The 17,756-nt window shown below is 40.3% G+C and overlaps 1 protein-coding gene across 6 annotated transcripts in view; it reads left to right on the top strand.

The window, feature by feature from the left end:
- The first annotated feature begins 656 nt into the window (after positions 1-656).
- Positions 657-17,756, top strand: part of EFNA5 (ephrin A5) — a 212,053-nt gene continuing 194,953 nt past the window's right edge. Inside the window, exons 1-2 of one of the 6 annotated variants that reach the window (XM_027446185.3) lie at positions 657-693; positions 1,487-2,798. In XM_027446185.3, coding sequence (XP_027301986.1) covers positions 2,674-2,798 — 125 coding nt within the window. In that variant the 5' untranslated portion in view covers positions 657-693; positions 1,487-2,673. The other 5 variants (XM_027446183.3, XM_027446189.3, XM_027446188.3 and 2 more) reach the window with 5 other exon arrangements.

The raw sequence follows: 17,756 nt of genomic DNA, 5'->3' as shown, positions 1-17,756 counted from the left end.
GGGAGGGGAGGGGAGGGGAGGGGAGGACGCGCAGCCGGCCCCCCGCCCCGCCGTGAGGCGCCGCCGCCCGCCGCTGGGGGGCGTCAGGGCGCTTCCGAACGGCGCCGCGCTACGCCGCCGTCACCGCGGCAACGCCGGAGGCCACGCCCCCCGCCAGGAGACCACGCCCCCTCCGCGCCGCGAGGCCCCGCCCCCTGGCGAGGCCCCGCCCCCGGGAGCCGCTCACCTGCGGAGCCCCCGCGGGCGCGGAAAGGGGGGGGGAAGGGAAGGAGGCGGGGGGGGGGCGCGGAGTTTGGGGACGGGGTCTGGGGGTTTTGGGGGTGCTTCGGCGCCGAAATGGTTACCCGGGATTGCGCAGGAGCCGCCCCGGCGTGCCCGTAATTCAATTAGTCAGGTTTCGGGAGGGTGGGGCCGGGCGGCTTGGGTTTCTTTTATTTATTTATTTATTTTATTTTTTTTATTTTTTTTTTATTTTTTGGCACGGAGGAGGGAGGAGAAGCCTGCGACGCCTCCTCTCCCCCCCCCCCCCCCCTTCCTCCTCCTCCTCCTCCTGCTCTCCCGCTCCTCCTCCTTCTCCTCTCTCTCCCGTGCGGCAAGCCAATCGGGTCGAGGTGTAAAAAAAAAAAAAAAAAAAAAAAAATTAAAAAAAAAAAAAAAAAAAGATCGGTCCGTAAGCAAACAGCAGGCTGCTCGGTGAGTGGCTGCGGCGGCGGGTGCCCCCCTTCCCCGGCACGCCGCATGCAGAAGCCCCACATGATCGCGCCGCGAGCTGCCCGCCTGCGCCTCCTCCTCCTCCTCCTCCTCCTCCTCCTCCTCCTCTTCCTCGCCTTCATCCCCGGCGCCCGCCGCCACATCCCGCCTCGGACCCACGCGTGTGCATGTATGTACGTGTGCGGGTGCGGGTGTGTGTGTGTGTGTGTGCTCTGAGCGTGTGCTGCCTGCGTGCGCACCTCCGCGCCCCCCGCGCCCTGCGGCTGCCTCCGGCTCCGGCTCCGGCTCCGTCTCGCAGCGGCAGCGCCGGGTGCCCGCTCCCGCAGGCGGCTGGTGCCGGATCGGCACGCAGCGAAGGGACCGGTCATTGCACGAAGGGGGCGTGACTGTTTAAAGGTTTTTTTTTTTTTTTTTTTTTCTCTTCCCTCTCCTTTCCTCCCATAAAGCATTTTTTTTTTTTTTTCGCAAAACTGACTTTTGCCCCTCCAATCCTCGTCGCTCTTTACGATCCCTCCCTGCCTGCCGCTGCATTCAAGTTTATTTATTTGCCTGCTGGCGTGGTACGTCTTTCCTTGCTGCTCCTGCTGCTGCTTCAGAGGGAAAAGGGGAGCAGCTGTCGGGCAGGACCGAGAAAAACCGGGGTGGTGTTGTGTTGTTTTTTTTTATTTAATTTTTTTTTTTTTTTTTCCCGATCTCCTTATGTAGTCATCTGAGGGGTGGATTCTTTTCCTCCCACCCCCTCCCTGCTCGTTCAAACTGTTTTGTCCTTCCGCAGAAGTTGATGCTCCCGGGACTGGACCCTGCTTTATCACAGAGGCGCTCCGGGAGGCTGAAGCAGGAGATTTCCGCACCTCGCCGCACCGCTCCGTCCCTCCCCCGGGCTGGGGAGGCCAACCAGGACCGGCATCACCAGAGGAGTTTGCAGGCTTGATTTTCCACTTCTCCGAGGTTTTGCTTTTCTCCACGCCCTCCCATAAAACAATTTTTATTTCCATCTCCTTGGTTTCCACGCCGCAATATTTCTTGGATTGGCCGTTCTTTTTTTTTTTTTTTTTTTTTCTGTTCCCCTCCTTTTTTTTTTTTCCTTTTTTTTTTTTTTTTTTTTTTTTTTCCTTTTGCCTTTGCTGTTGTTCAGTCCTTGGTGCATCCACCGCCCAGGAACAGGAAGGACGAGAAAACCACTCCACAAAGTCTCCTTCAAGACACTCTGCGCTGCAGAACAGGCTCCCCAACTCCATCAGCGCAGCAAACAAACTCCTCAGGGCTCTTGCTGCCCCTCCACCACCACCACCACCACAAATCCTTTTATTTTATTTTATTTTATTAATTTATTTTTTTTAATTTTATTATTATTTTTTTTTTAATTTCCTCGTTGCTTTTTCATTCGCGGAGGGCCGGGAAGAAAGACACAAACTTTCCGCTCCGAGCTCCTCCGGCGCCCCTCGCCCCTCTCCCAGCCGGCGGCCTTTAATCCGCCGCCGGGACCCCTCGCGGGCTCCCCCAGCGAGCGGAGCCCGGCGCCCCCCGCCCGCTCTCCCCTCCCCGCGCCCCCCTCTCCCCGTCCCCTCGCTCCGCGGCCGCCCCCGAGCCGCGGGGCCGCTCGCAGGGGGCGGTGGGGCGCGGCGCCGGGGGCCCGGTGTATGTCGTGCCCCGGCCTCCCGGTGAATGAGCACCGCCCGCCGCCTGCCGCCGCCGCCCGCCTCGGCCCCCACCTCCCCCTGCCGGGGTGAGGCTGCCTGAGGGTCCCCGCGGGTCGCGCATCCCCGCCGGCTGCCGAGCGGAGCCCATCGCTTCTCCCTCCTCCCTCCCACCCACCAGCCTCCCCCATCTCTGCCCCCTTCGTTTTATTTTTTATTACTACACTTCCCACCCTCCCCCTTTTTTTTTTTTTCTTTCACCATCCTCCCCACGTTCCCCTGCCTTCCACCCCCCTTCCCCTAATTTTTTTTTCCGCCGGGCGCGATGCCGCACGTGGAGATGCTGCTGCTGGCGGCCGCGGCGCTGTGGGTGTGCGTGCGCGGGCAGGAGCCCGGCGCCAAGGCGGTGGCCGACCGCTACGCCGTCTACTGGAACAGCACCAACCCCAGGTACGCGGGGCGGCCGCGGGGGGACTCGGAAAAGACGCGCACGGGGGTCGGGGGGCGCCGGGCGGGGAGAGTGGTGAGCGCTGGCGGCGGCTGCTGCAGCCCGGAGCCTGCGGGAGATGCCCTGTCTGCGGGATGGGGCGGAAAACTTTTTAAAAAATCAGATATTTTGGGGAGGAAGGGGTGAGGTGAGGGGGAAGCTGGTGCCCCGCCGGGGGTCTCTCTCCCTTATCGGTCCGGAGCATCGCGGCTCCCCGCTGCCGCCCGTCGGGGGTCCAGGGCTGGCCGTGAGGAGGCGAGGTAGGTACCGGGCCGGGGCCGTCGGGGGCAGGAGTGCCTGGACGGCGTCCCCGCTCTTGACAGCCGCGTCTGCAAGGCGGCAGAGCGAGCGAGCTCTGGGAAGGGAAGCTCCCGTGATTTTCCTGGAGTTTCCCCCTCATGTTAAGAATCGGGAAATTTCAGCGCTGCTCCAAATGGTATCCGTGTGTTTGGGGGAAAAGTCACCCGGGTATTACTTTTTTTTTTTTTTTTTTTCCTTGTTAAAGTACGTGTGAGCAGACTTTTCTTTCTCTCTTTCTTTCTTTTCCTTCTTTTCTTTCTTTCTTTCTTTCTTTCTGTCTGTCTGTCTGTCTGTCTAAGTACATTTGGGGCTATTTTATCTTAGGTTATCTCTTTTTTTTATGCTTCCGATACTGCTGTTTGGTTTCAGATTAGCACATTGATTTTTGTCACAGGTCATGTTTTTTAATAGGTCTGTGTTGCCTGCAGAAAACTCCCCTACTCGGTATTCTGGAGTGGCTTCAGAATAGGTGATGCAGAAGTTACGGGCAGAATTTCCAAGTGCGGAGAGGTAGCTGCTCTGTCCCGCACTTGAATGCTTGGTTCCTGCTAACAATGCCTCATGCCTCAGCGTTACGTGGCTGGCACAAAAAGCTTAGGACAAAAAAGTATTTATCCAAAGTAGCAGTCATGCCTGGGAATGATGAGTATCTATAATTTTAAGTGCCCGTCTCTACATTTTCCTCTCTTGACATGCGTTGCTTGAAAAAAATTGCTCATTGTAAATGAGATAAAAAGTTGTATCGTACACCACAAGTCTGAAAAAAATTGCCTCTCTCTCAAAAACAGCTTTTTTTTTTTTTTTTTTTTCTGCTGTTGTTAGGCAAAATGAAATGTTACTCTTGGAAAAAAAATATATTCACAAATCCCACTGGGCAGAAGAGGGATTGTTGAAAGAAATAGGTTTGCCTAAATGATCTACACATGTTGCTGGTGTAGCAGTTAAACATAAAATACTTCAAAAATAACCTCACATTTGGGATTTTTAACTTCTGCAGTCTTATGTGTAATGAGCTCACACAACAACTGCACATGGGTAGAGGTAGTTGAAGATGCGATCAGCGCTTATCTAGTCAGTGGGCATTATGCACTGAGTGGATTTGTGAGAATTTTAATGAGTTTAATGGTATTTTACTGTTGTTAATGAAATCTTCCCTTAGTCCAACATTAAAAATCAGCAGACTGCAGAGAAAACTTAGTTCTGTTATTCTTCCAAACACCAGAGGAATACTTAATTGCAAGATACTTCCAAACCTTCCCCTTGAAAACAAATGTTTGTTTCTCTCTTAAACTATTCACTGCCCCCTCTCACAAAGAAAGTATCTATGTGGACGTGTGGTGTTTGTCCGTGAGTTAAAACTGTGAGGAAGAGCAGTGTAAAGCTATATTTCTCCTTTGTTTTATTCTCTGTGCATTTCAAGTTGCATGATCGTTACAGAGAAACAGGCAAACACCTCATTGGTTAGACTGGGGAGACCCAAAGAAAAGAAAACACTTCTGGTTTGAAGTCATTTTGTCAGGATGGAAGGTGAAGGCAAAATTCTCTTTGGTTACCAATATTTTCAGGTCAGTTAGAAGTGCTATAGGAATAACTCCACAGTGATTTATCTGCTTCTAGAGAGAGATTCAGGAGATGGACAGTCAGGTTTTTATACCCACAGAAGTGGGAATGCTTACTGTGAGATAACGATTTGAAATTAGAAGGCAAAATATGCTGCCATTCTTCAGCCACCAGTGCGGCCGCAGTTCTTTAGCTTACTTTCTTGTACTTATTCAAAAAAATTAACAAACCAGTGTAGAACTAATTAGCTCAGTTTGGAAATTAAATCTTCATCATTTTGATAGTGATTAAAGGCAAGATAAAGTAAGGTTTCCTGAAGACCCCATCTGAAGAATTTAATAACAATTCAATTTATCTCGGAAACCACGATGCTTAGTTTTGTAGTATTAAACTCCAGCAAATGAAATATACAGAAAGATCTCATCCTTATTAAAAGATACAATAGTAAGTTGATGAGTGGCCCAATTTGATAAGTGCTCCTTGTGTGAACAATATTTTGGTAACTAAAAAGACTCTGTGAGTCTATTAACAAGTTTATATTACATTTCTTGAATGGTTGCCAAAGTTCTGCTAGAATAATTAAAAAGTGTTCTAGAATCATTATTGTTACTATGTACAAGTAACAGAAAGTTGAATATTGTTACAGAGCGTAAGTCTTTTCTTAGAAATATTTTAAGCATTCCCATTCCTTTTTTTTCTGTTTCATATTTAATTATCAGCATACATGAAGTACTGTAACTGGTGTAGTCCAGAATCACAGAATCACAGAGTTGAAGGGGTTGGAAGGAACCTCGAAAGATCATTGGATCCAACCCCCCTGCCAAACCAGGTTCTAGATGGGATTATGTTAAAGTTTAAGTTTCAGACTTTTGAAGTATAATAAAATAAGGTTGTTTCATCTATTTTTATTTGTGTGTGTGTGTGTGTGGATTGAAAGTTATTCATGGAATATGCCTGCAAATGTGTCTAATATTTTTGTTATTCATGGGCTTAGAATTAAGTGCCTGTAAATTCTGATTACCCCTTTAATGTCTTTCAGTACTGTCTGCATATGTTTTCTTATAGAAGAGAGGAAAATGATCTTGTCACAGAATATTCCTCTGAATCCAATGGTTAAAATACTTTTGGAAGTTTCTTTGGTAATAGAGCATATACATTTAATCCTTATAGCTGGTGTCCTTGTAATGAAAATCCAGCCAAAATGTCATGTAACTGAGCCAAATATTGAAGCGGTCGACTTGCTTAGCACTTGCTACTGCTTTTAATTTTGTCAGGGTTCAACATGAACTATTTGTAGTAATTATTATTACATTTTTCTGCTTACAGGACTGTGCTTCAACGTTGTGGTTGGTATTTAGGTATTTTCCTGTAAGTTATTTCAGTGGCAGGTTTTGTAGCTTCATAAATTGTTACTGGTTTCAAGGTAGTTAAAAAGACTTACCATTCAAGTCTAGTTTCTGGTCACATATAGGCCAAACCTTGTAGTCTCAGGAAAGTGAGTATTTTTTATTAGGAGTCTTACTGGATTTGGTTATCTCTTACAGAAGAAAATTGTGTATAAAATTACATTCACAGGAGAATCATAAAGATGTAGGATGATGACATATTTTCTTTTTGTGTGTGTTTAGGTGGATAATAAAATCAAGAAATCAGCTGTTAATTAGAGAATTTAATAGATCAAAATCATGTCATGTTCAACTGATTAGTTCCCAGTATTAACCTGGGTACCATATTTTGATTAGCAGTGCTAGAGTTCTTGTTAAGTGAGATACTTGGGTATCAGAGAACAGGAAAATGAGTGGATGCTTCTGCAAATTCTGTGAATAGACCAGAATCTTGCTACCCGGATGCTTAAAATGTGGAGCATTTTGCAACTGAGTGTTCAAGCACTGATTCAGAAAAGCATCTGGCCCCACTGAACTGCATACTGCAATACTTAAGTTCTGTTGCAGCTGGTGGGTGAATAGATGTGTACTTAAGTGCTTCCCCGAACCCACCCAACACACAGACCCAGCGCTGAGAAGCTCTGGCCATGGATGCCCGTGCACGCCTGGCAGTTCTTGGGAATATGCTGGCTGGCTGGCTGGCTGGACAAACAGATGGACAAGCATCCTCCATATGCTGATATGCATTTGAAGATTTCACCATAGCATATTGATGTTATATGCTGAGGTCATTCGACTTTTTTTTTTTTCCTTCTTTCTTTTCCACCTTGAAATAGTTCTGCTTAAATACAGAGATTAGGGAAACTGTGCAGTTGGAATAGGAAGGAGGCAATTGTGTTTGGTAAGAACAACTAAGAAGTTGGGGATGAAAAGGGACAAAATCAAAACAATTGCTTTGGTTTTGGTATTCCATGTCATTTTATATCAAGAGAGGCATAATACCCCGTAAGTAAGTGGGCTGTACAAACAGTATGGCTTATGTTTTGAGAGCATTTTATCCAGCAGCTTGCTCCAAGAGCTGAAAGAATCTCTGACTGATTTCTTGTAATTAAAAGATCAGTAGCAGAGTCTTTGATTCTTTAACACCTACTTTCTTTGCTCTTAGTAGTTTTGCCAACACCTTATGTCTCCAAAAGAATATTGGTGTTTATTTTAAAAGTGCATTTTTGAGGTAGTTTGAAACATTCTGTGGAAGAAATGACACAAAGAATGGTAGTTTCATTGGCTTCCACCTTTGTGTGAAAGGCACCTTATTCAGTGGTAAATGATTTTCACGAAATACTCCTTATTAAATCTTTTGCAAATGCACATAGTGAGGACACCTCACTGCATTCGTTCTGCCAGCCCTGTTTCCTTACGGGGAGGGACAGATAAAGATGAGCCATCCTCTCCCTCCCCTCTTGCTGTGATCCCAGCAATCTACCAGCTTCATGCTGGGGTGAGAAAATGAATGCAATTAGTCCTTCCGGAGTCACGGTCTTTGCAGTATTAAGGTGAGAGGTATATAGTATGTATATGCATGAATATGTGTGGCTTTCAGTGGTTGTATATGTGCATATGTATGTGTGCAAGTATATATGTATGTATGCATTGAAATTAGAAGGAGGTGTGGTGTAGAGTAAATCATGATTGTTGTATGGGAAGAAAATCTCACAATTTTTTAATCAGCGAACTTAAACATTGAGAAAATGAATAGTTTGTTACAAACTCATTCCCAGCTCTCGTCTTCCAGCACAGATCTTTTTGGCTTAAAATAATAGTAGTAGTAAAATAAAAAATATATATTTATTTAAAAGAAGTGGGATCTGTGTTGTGGTTCTTGGCAGTCTTCCCATTGTGCTCTTCATTTGCATGCTGGCAGCCCCCAGGCCAGTAGGTAGGCAGGTGGGTGGATGCCCAAGCACACAGGCACACAGATGTAAAATGAAACGGAGAAGATTACAGGCATGTGCTTTGAGAACTCTCAGGGCTTATTAGAGTACCTTGTTACTGCTTCTTCCTGAAACAGCCAGTGTCACTGAGCAGTGTACTGCATGTAGAAATATTAGGCTTCAACAAAGCGCGTAAAGAAGGCTGGTCATTTTGATCTCCTTAGAGAAAATGCTAACAAAGACACAACCATTCCTAGGGAAAGCATGAGTAGTCAGTAGTTCTTCCATAGCTGTGAGATGCACCTGTCTTGCTCTTCTGGCTCACTGTTAGTTTTTCAGATTTTTTTTTAAGGCAAAGAGAAGTATTTTGGAACTGCATTCTTCTTCTTCAGCTATCCTGTTTTGAATTTATTTATTTATTTATATTTAATATGTCTTTATTCTCACAATTAATCTAATCTTCCAGTATTTCTGAATGGTGTAATTCACTGTTGATAATAAAGGGTCCTGTTTTGTTTAAGTTTTCTTTGCACTGCTGCTTAAAAAGTAGTCAGTCAGCAGCACGCCAATATAACGAAGTGGAAACATTTGGTTTAAAATAAACAGACACGTTATTGAAACTGCTTTCTGGTGATATTACAGTTATTGTGAGTAAACCCTACTGTAATGCACTTCAGCATTGCTGGATGGAAGAATAGAATCCTTCATCCATTGGAAGTCTTCCTTCCATTTTTGCATTCTCTCTATTCATTGTAGTTTCTACAAGCTAGATTATAGTTGAGCTCATTTAAAATGGTGGGTATTATTTTGAAGTATGCGAACATGGACAGATATCTGAAATCCTTTTCTAAGAAACTGAGCATAGGTTGTGACATTACAAAACCACAAATTCCTATTCCCACACATTTTTAAAAATTGTTTGTGTTAAAATCAAGTATTTGAAAATTAAAATAATAATAAAAATGATGCTAGCCTGTGAAGACTGAGATTTTATCTTGCTTCTATAGAGCACCATGATTTCAAATAACAGAAAAGTAAACCCCCTATATGTTTTTCATCTGGGGAAATGTCCATCATATTTTACTGTTGACAGGTTGATGAAAATCCATCGTTAGATCCTAGTTTTATGAAAAAATGAGTTTGTTTATTTTTGACTGCTGCAAAATGTAGAGAAAGAGTTTGATGCCCATTTTCTGTTATCTGGTATGATAGGAGTTTTATGCCCATTTTTCTGTTTAAATGCATGACCAGTAAAAATGCTGTCAAAAGAGAAATCAACTAACAAGAAGATACACAAGAGCCCTGTTAATTAGCAAGATCTGCTTGAATTGCTAACAGCAACTTCTTATAGTTAATTCTTCAGGTTTGGCGATTTTTACTGGAAAAGTCTTAAAGATTATGTTTCCTATTCTGTCACTTGCAGTATAATCTGGTAGACACCTTTACCTATCCAGGCTGGTATATAGTGTGGAAAAAAAGGGATTGTAGACTGACAAAACCTATAAGTATAGTATTAGTTATGTTTTCCTTCTTGTATTTTACTTTCCGTCATTAAATCAGTGTATTAATCTGATAAAGAACTGTTCAATAGTAATACCTGCAATTAAAAAAAATACACTTTCCTCATTGACTAACTTTCAATTTATTTATTTTATATCGGACTCTTTTTTTTTTGAAAGACCCCATTTTATTTTTCTTATGTGAGTAATAAAGTGGTGCTGGAGTGCAGAGAAGGAGTAATTTGCTTGTGAATCATCTGATGAAGTGAAAATCTGTAGATAAGTTTGCTTTGATCACTGTATGCTGAAATATCTTTTTGTACCATTTTCACTGATAAAATTCAGCCTCATAACAGTTAAGAAAGGTGTATTTTGATTATGTATTTTTTGTATTTTGATTATGTATTTTGTGATAATGTATTTTGTATCATTATTAGTATTTACAGAGTAGCATGGTTGTTGTTTGTTAGTTAAAATAACATTTTTTCCTCCCCTAATTTTTTTTTTGTTTTGTTTTGGTTTTTGCTTGCGGGTGGATGCTGGACAGTGGCAGGCATATGCATATTATGTGGTTTGCTCATCTGCTCATCAGTGTGGCCTTTCCCTTGTGTGTAGCAGTGAAGCTACCTTTTTGTTAACTTAAAAGTAGTATTTTTTGTGTTAATATTATGATTCAGAAGATTTTTTTTCCATTCTCTCTACACACATTCCGTAATCCCATTATCTAATCACATGGAATTGCTAAGAAATATATTTTATTTTTTATTGCAGTATTTGTACCCAACACAGGGTTTTTAATTTTGATTTTTTCTTTACATCTGTTTGAATTTTGTAAATAAATTTGAGTACCTTTTGTACGGTCTATGCCTTTGAAGTAGGAGCTAAATACATTCTAATTTTTTTCATCAAAACTAAACAAATAAATCGTCATCTGTGGCTAAGGCTTTGCTGTTTTTGTAGTGCTATGTAAATCAAGTGTTGAATTTTTTCTTTTTTCCTTTTTTTTTTTTTATGAGGAGGCAGAAAAAAAGTATTTCCCCTACTTGTAGATTTGATGATGATCTTTGTAGTACAGCTATCAGTTTGCTATGCTGGTTAATCAGTGTTAGGTAAGGACTGCTAACAGTTTTAATAATGTTGTCTTCAATGGAATTGTTAAAAGTTGCTTCAAAGAAATTTGCTAATTGATGTTGCTAATAAGAAGGAAAAAGAGCTTTTTTTTTTTTTTTTTTTTTTTTTTTTTGTGTGTGTGTGCGTGTTTTTCCCGCTTTAGTTGATGTCTAATCAAATTTTAAAAATACTTGTGTATTCATACAGGCAGGGCATTTGGTAAGCAGAAGTTAACAAAGTAGGATCTATCAATCCTGTTCTCTTTCCTATTGTTTCCAGAAAAGAAGGAAATAAAGAGGGACTCTGGAATTTGAAAGTATTGACCTTCTGACATGCACACACAGCATGGTCATTGCACTGGCACATAAAGTGCCTTAAGCCACCATAATGGCAAACTGCATTTTTGAAGTTACTGATATGAGAGCCAGCTGGATGGGGGATGGAGAGCCAACATTGACTCTACAGCTATTTGCAAGTTTCCACTTTAGAGCCAGACAGCTTCACTTTTATATTCCCAAACTTACCACTTAGGAATAATGTTGCTTTGTTCGGTTTAGCCAGGGATTTGTGACTGCTACATAGACTTAGTACCGTTTGGTCCAGAATTGTGTGGTCATTCTTCATAGAGATCTGCTTCACAGAGTAATTTCATTCATCTGGTGATGGGGGAGGGATGAGAAACAGTGAGGGGACATTCAGATATAGCATTCTTCAAGGAAAATGCACATCCACATTAGCTAGTCCCTTTCTTAAAGCTTTTTAAAGATGAAGGCAGAGATTTGGATCAAGTATTTAAAAGCCAATTCAGACCCCTGTCTTCAGAATACATGTGATCTCCTGGATAGGCTCTCCATGCGTGATCTGGAAAAGACCTCATACTTTACTTACTGCAACTGCTCTTCTCTCCCCTGCTCCCCCCCCCCCCTTTTTTTTTTTTGTATTTGTTTACAGTTATTGCTCCGGTACACTTATACATCTTTTTATAGTTCTCTTGGGGCTTAGTTTATTAAAAATTAGTGATCCATCACTAAGCGGGGTACAGTACAAATACTGGTGCTCCCAAAAGGGAGGTTTTGTGCCAAAACAGAAGAAATAATAGGGATACAAAAGCTGCCAAAAAGCGTGTCTCCCAATTGCTAATTAATCAGGCGAAAAAGCACCTCAGCAACTACAATTGAATGTGGGACAGTTTGTTGTAAATATTTAATAAAGATGTGTTAAGGGGACATAATATCTTCTTGTTTGTATCTACGTATATTAAAAAAAAAAAAAAGGCAAATAAAAATGTCATCTATGTGCCAGAGCTGTTGGGGATTTCTTTTGTGTTGATGGCATTGTCACTGGTAGAGCTCTTTCAGAAAACCTCTTGCTGCTTTTGAGCAAAAAAATTATAATTTTGTCTATTCATTTTTCCTGTCTGTTTTTAAGTTGGTGGTTGATGATAGTATCTATAACCAATAAGTGAAGCTTCAGAAAAGATACATTAAAAAAAAAAAAACACATCTTAAGCAATCTGGGTTACAAGGTATGGGGAAAAAATTGCTGTGAATATCTGGTATCCAAATCTGCCAATCACTTTTGGCACAGCTCCCATCATGGTTGCTGTGCCCATAATTAAATGCCTGTCATTAGTGTATTTTTCCATAACATTTACAATGGAAAAGGCAAGGGGTCCTTCCAGAGCTATGGCTGTCAGGGGAACAATAAAAACTAATTACACACTCTGCTGTCACCATTGTCAGCTCTGCTTTTGGGGGTAAAGAACATGGAAAGTGTGTGCCTAATAATTATATATATAAAATTATATATATACAATACCCAATTGGGGAAACTCAGTCATAGTGAAGTGACATTTACTTGGAAGTTTATTATTCCTGTATTCAAAAGACCTTAATTCTAGGGTTGCATTTTTCCCTTCACTCATGGCTAAGTTGCACGCACTTTTCCCTTTACATTCAGTCACTTTTGCCTTTCTCTATTCCTTTCTCTCTTGCACACTTTCTGGTGAACTGAACTTTCCAATAAAATTGCTCGGATCAAAGCTGGTATTTGCCTGCATTTATTAAGTGGGTGCAAATCATCTTATCCTTTGTATTCTTTTACTTGTGTCCTGGATAGTAAACTCGATAATAAATGCTGAAAGAAAGCATCTAGTGCTTTCAGATAAGTTTCCTTGTTCACCTTTTTTTCTGTTTTCAGTCCACGGCCTGCAGGTCATCCTCAGTGAAATCAGGAGGTTAAGATTTTGGAGTGCTGCAGCAGTGGCTCTGGTGAAGTATGTGCCAGTTCTGTTTGTCAGTGCACAGATATTTCCCAATGTAAGCATGAGGGCATAACCGGAGAGTGAATTATCTGTAGAATGCTGTACTTAAAGACATTGAAGGAGTAAAGTCATGCTGTCGCACTAATATTTACTGATGTTTTTCTTCTGTAGCCTGTAAAATGAATAATTTAAGCTTTTTTTTTTTTTTTTTTTTTTTTTTTAGCCCACAGATTTTAAAAAGAATAGATCCTCGGAGCTAGGATTTTGAATATATTTAGGTACCTAGAGTTGCAGAGAAGAGCTGTGTGGGATTTTTGAGACTGCTTGGTGCCTAGCTGCCTTAGATTTTATTTCTGCCTTCTTATACCTTTAGGTACTTAAATGCCCATCAGAAAATGATCCCTAAAGCTGCTTAAGGAAAACAGTGTAAATATATAATAAATATATATATGTGTGTGTGTATATATATTAAATAGGTGAAGTCTGTAGGATCTGATGTGTATAAGGAGGAATCATAGTCTATTTGCATTATATTATAATGGATACTAAGGATCTAAAGTTGGTCCTGTGGTCACAATGGTGTGGTACTGCTTGTGAGCGGGACTTTCAGACATTAGGCTTGCCTTCTTCCACAAGGCCTCACAAACCACACAAGGCAAACCTGCTGAGACCAAGCCACATATGTGGATATTTGTCTCAATAGATCAGAATAATATCTAGATGGAAGCCTCTTAAACTTTTTGCAGGGTTGAGACCCGCAGCTTTGGGGAGCTGAGGAGATAGAGATGAACCCAATAGATGAACAGTCATCATGCCGCCAGCGGCGTCAGCAGTGTGGGCTGGCTAGCCATAGGTGGTGAGCAGACAGTGAGGCACTGCTGTGCTGGGCACCTTACGTAGTCAGGGACAATTTGGGATGTGCTAAAGAATGATTAAGATCAAAACTAAAATAAGTAGTGCAAAATTAGGATACAGGTTATGTGTTTTCTGAAGCACTATGTGATACATGTTTCTTTCTTGGATAAGATATTTGTTAAAGACTAGATGGATTTTGTGAGTGTCCAAATATGATAGAGTTCATTCCTTAATGAAATAATTGAAACGCTGTATTCAGGAAATAATTCTCTATTTTCTACAAAATAGAACAATAATCTTCTACAAAATAAAAGTTACTGTTTTGCCAGAGGATCTTACTTCCCCTTTTTAATACAATAACAATGTATTTTGTTACCTGTTTACCAAGACGCAGACAGCTTTTTGTAGTGTTGTGTTGTTGGTTTTTTGTTGTTGTTGTTGTGGTGGTTTGTTGTTGTTGTTGTGTTTTGTTTTGTTTTGTTTTCCTATTGTATTTGGAGGCTGCTGGAAGAAAAGGAAAGCAATTTTTCTTGAAGCAATTTCATTTAAAGCAATATCAAATACTATGTTTTTCTTGATTTCCAGTGGACTTGCTGATGTCTAGTGGCTATGAGATACAACGTAATGAGACGAGGAAGCATCTTTCAGGAAATGTGACACATTTAATTTGAAAAGACATGCATTAATCAAATACACCTCCTTTTCTTAAAAATGACTCTCATTTAAAAAAAAAAATCAAGTCCTAATTCTTAAACTGAATCCATCATACATATATATGAAATTTCATCACGTTTTATAATTTCTGTTATAGGACAGTGGACCCAATTTAATGTTACTTGTAAGTGTTTGTAATGAGTTGTCTTTACGGTCCTAGAAATCTTTGAAAATTTTCTGTAAGGTTGATTTAAAAAAAAAAATCTTTTTGAAATAGTGTGAAAGTTTACTAAATATGTTAATTTCACAATCCTTTTTGAGGAACCTAAGTGTTAAACAGTCCCCAGACAAACTACATTTACAAAAAATACTAGGAACACTTCCTGCAGAGAACATGATCATTTTCTAACATGCTTAATAGCATAATTCTCATTTAAAAACATGAAATATAAATCTGTCTTTTAACACTCGGCACAAAAGTTGGATGCAGATATGTTATTTTCTTCACTAGCAGAAGTTCCGTACATTTGTTGAGGGTTTTGAGAGTATAGAGATTCATTAAAATAAAAATAAAATATAAAGAGTGTTGTTATTTGCAGTATCTTTAATCAAGGTGGTATGAAATTTCTCATTAAGGTTAAGATTCACATTATCATAACAAGTGACAACGTAGGTGAAGGGGGAAAATTAATTAGAGAGGTAGATCATACTTGTTTCTCATTATACCCTGGCTATTCACTGCATTCAAATTCTAAGCAAACCTTTACTCTATATCTCAATCATATAAAACTTACTTGCCAGGAACACATTATGAAGAGAATCTCCATATTCACTGTTTCTAGTACAAAGCATGATAGTTTGCTTTAAAAAAAAAAACAAAAAACAAAAAAAAAAAAAAACTTTTTTTTTGTGATTTACAGCATAGCTTTAATATTACTTTTTCAGACCCTGTCTCTGACTGAACTATATTTTATAGCTTACTGTAAAAAGAAATCTCCGTTTTCCATTTTTCATATTAGCTGTCTTGATTTAGTGCTGGTATAATGGCCTTCTTCAGAACAAAGTATTTGGAACAGTTTCATGGGTATTTGGGTAGGTGTAGAGTTTGGATCTAATATGTTATTACTGATGAAACCAGTTTTGCCTTCGTAACTTCTCTGAGTAAATCTGACCATTTCAGTGTCCAATTAGGAATTGTTTGTTTGTCTTGTTATGTCTGAAAGAGGAAATACTACATCTAGTTTGTGTGTTTTGTTTTGTTTTATTATTTTTTTATAAAACTATGTGAATGCCTACAAGACCTGATTTTTAGAAGATAATATTATGTAGGTTTAACCCAATCATTTTATGTTGTTTTCTTTCACATTGGAAAAGCTCTACTGTTAAGACAATATGTCTTCTGTTTTTTAGACTGTAACCAAAATGTTACACACAAAATAATTCATATTAGTGTCATAGTCCCCAGAGTGCAGTGAGGTACCTGGGTGAAAAAATTCTGTTGCTTTCAGTTAAATGTGCTAGAGATCAGTGCTGTTTCCTGTGATTGCTGCTGGGGATAGTTGTGGTCTGAGAAATATTTCTACCTTAGAGAAGAAAAAGAAATTTTAAAAATATTTATTTATTTTAAAGATAAATTCAATATTTGAGAGCATATCTTTCCTTCAATACTACTACTACTATGGATATTGGTCCATATCACTTCAAGAATACTGCTATTTAAATAATATATCAGAAGCAATAATAATGTTTACACAAATATGACCTGTCAGTTGAGAAAATACCTCAGCAATACAGAATATTCTGATTAGTGATAAAGCAGGGTTACTTACTACCTTTTTCTGCAGTTTTCCATAGTATGTGCTTGGAAATAGGCTGTAAGTAGTATTCTGTAGTATTTATTTAGTCTGTTAACATATTGTGACCAGATGCTGTGGTATATTTGCGTGGAGTTTCCATTGAGTTTACTGAATCATTGGGGATGTCATAATTTTTATTTCTGAGGTCTAGGCAGCAATAAAAGAGAACAAAGTAAGTATCAAAGTAAAGTTAAGTGGATAGTATGTTCCTTGTTCTTTTTCATTCCTCTCTAAATTTTAAAAACATTATTAGTAATGTTAAACAATTTTAAAAAATGAAATGTAGTTAAATCTCTATCTAGAGATGTTTCATTTATTTACATTTACCACTTCTGCAATGTCCATTTTAGTTTTTACTTCCTTAGTAAGTTACTCAATGTTTTTTTCCTCTTCAGAACTTTTGTTCCATCTTAGCTACCATTTCAGGCATAGTTTCATTTATTTTGTATATATTAGAGTTTGTTTATCAATGTATTGGTTAAAATTCTCACCCCTCAAATAAGGTTAGGAGAATATAGTATGTAGGGTGGTTAAGAGAAGTTTGCTGCAGACTGATTTTGGTATAAAGGGAGCATGTACTCATTTCCCTAGGACAGGGAAGCCTGTATTCTTTTGAACTCTATTTTGGAAACAAGCATTTTGAAGTTGCTCAGGAGTCTAACCTCTGCTGCAGATGTGTTTGCATCTTCCCTTAATTGTATTGGTTCTTTCTACCTACTTGTTCATAGTTATAAGCGTTCCTGCATTCTCTTAAAATGAAAAGGTGGATTGGAACGCAGTTGGGAACCCCATCTGTTGTTACCAAATGCCAAAAATCAAACAAATGCCATGACAATAATGCAACATTATCAAATAAAGAAACTCGAACAATCAAACCTCCATGCATTGAAAAAAGGAAGATGGGAGGTAGAAAGGTGCATCTGTTCTGCTGTTGCATGACCCCAAGGGCTGACATAAAGTGCTTTTCAGAAGCCACTGAAGCTGAAGGTGTAATTTTTCCTGTTGAAGTAGTGGATTGTCAGACTGACTCAAAACTTTGCGTGGAGTCTAACGTGAGAAAGTATGTTCAGGCGAGACTGCAGCCGTTCTAAAGGAAAAATCATATGGCTGCCTTTCAGCTTGAACAGGTAAATGGTGATTGTCAATCTGTTCTTCACTCTTAGAAACATCTTGTGTGTGTGTGCTTGTGTATTTAATGTGGATGATGCTGGGGGAAGAAGCAGAAGAAGGGGTGAGATTGTACTAATGACAACTTGTTTTCCACCAGGACATTTGTTTTTGTTGTTTTCGCTGCAGTTCTGCAAGCTTCTGGAAGAAGGTGAATATATTGACAGAAGAGACATTAAGAGGCGAGCCCTCACTCCCCTCCAAATAAAGAAATCCTGAGATTGTATTTAGAAACACTTGTTTAGAAACATTTAATTGTACTTCCACTATGTGTTAAGTTACCCCTTTTCTGGGCTGGTAATTACATCTTGCTTGTGACTTAGGTCCTATATGAAAAATGT

Source organism: Anas platyrhynchos, chromosome Z (assembly GCF_047663525.1).
Source record: "Anas platyrhynchos isolate ZD024472 breed Pekin duck chromosome Z, IASCAAS_PekinDuck_T2T, whole genome shotgun sequence".
NCBI classification, from domain to species: Eukaryota; Metazoa; Chordata; class Aves; order Anseriformes; family Anatidae; genus Anas; species Anas platyrhynchos.
The sequence above is the reverse complement of the archived record's forward strand: the minus strand, read 5'-3'. Positions and strand labels throughout refer to the sequence as shown.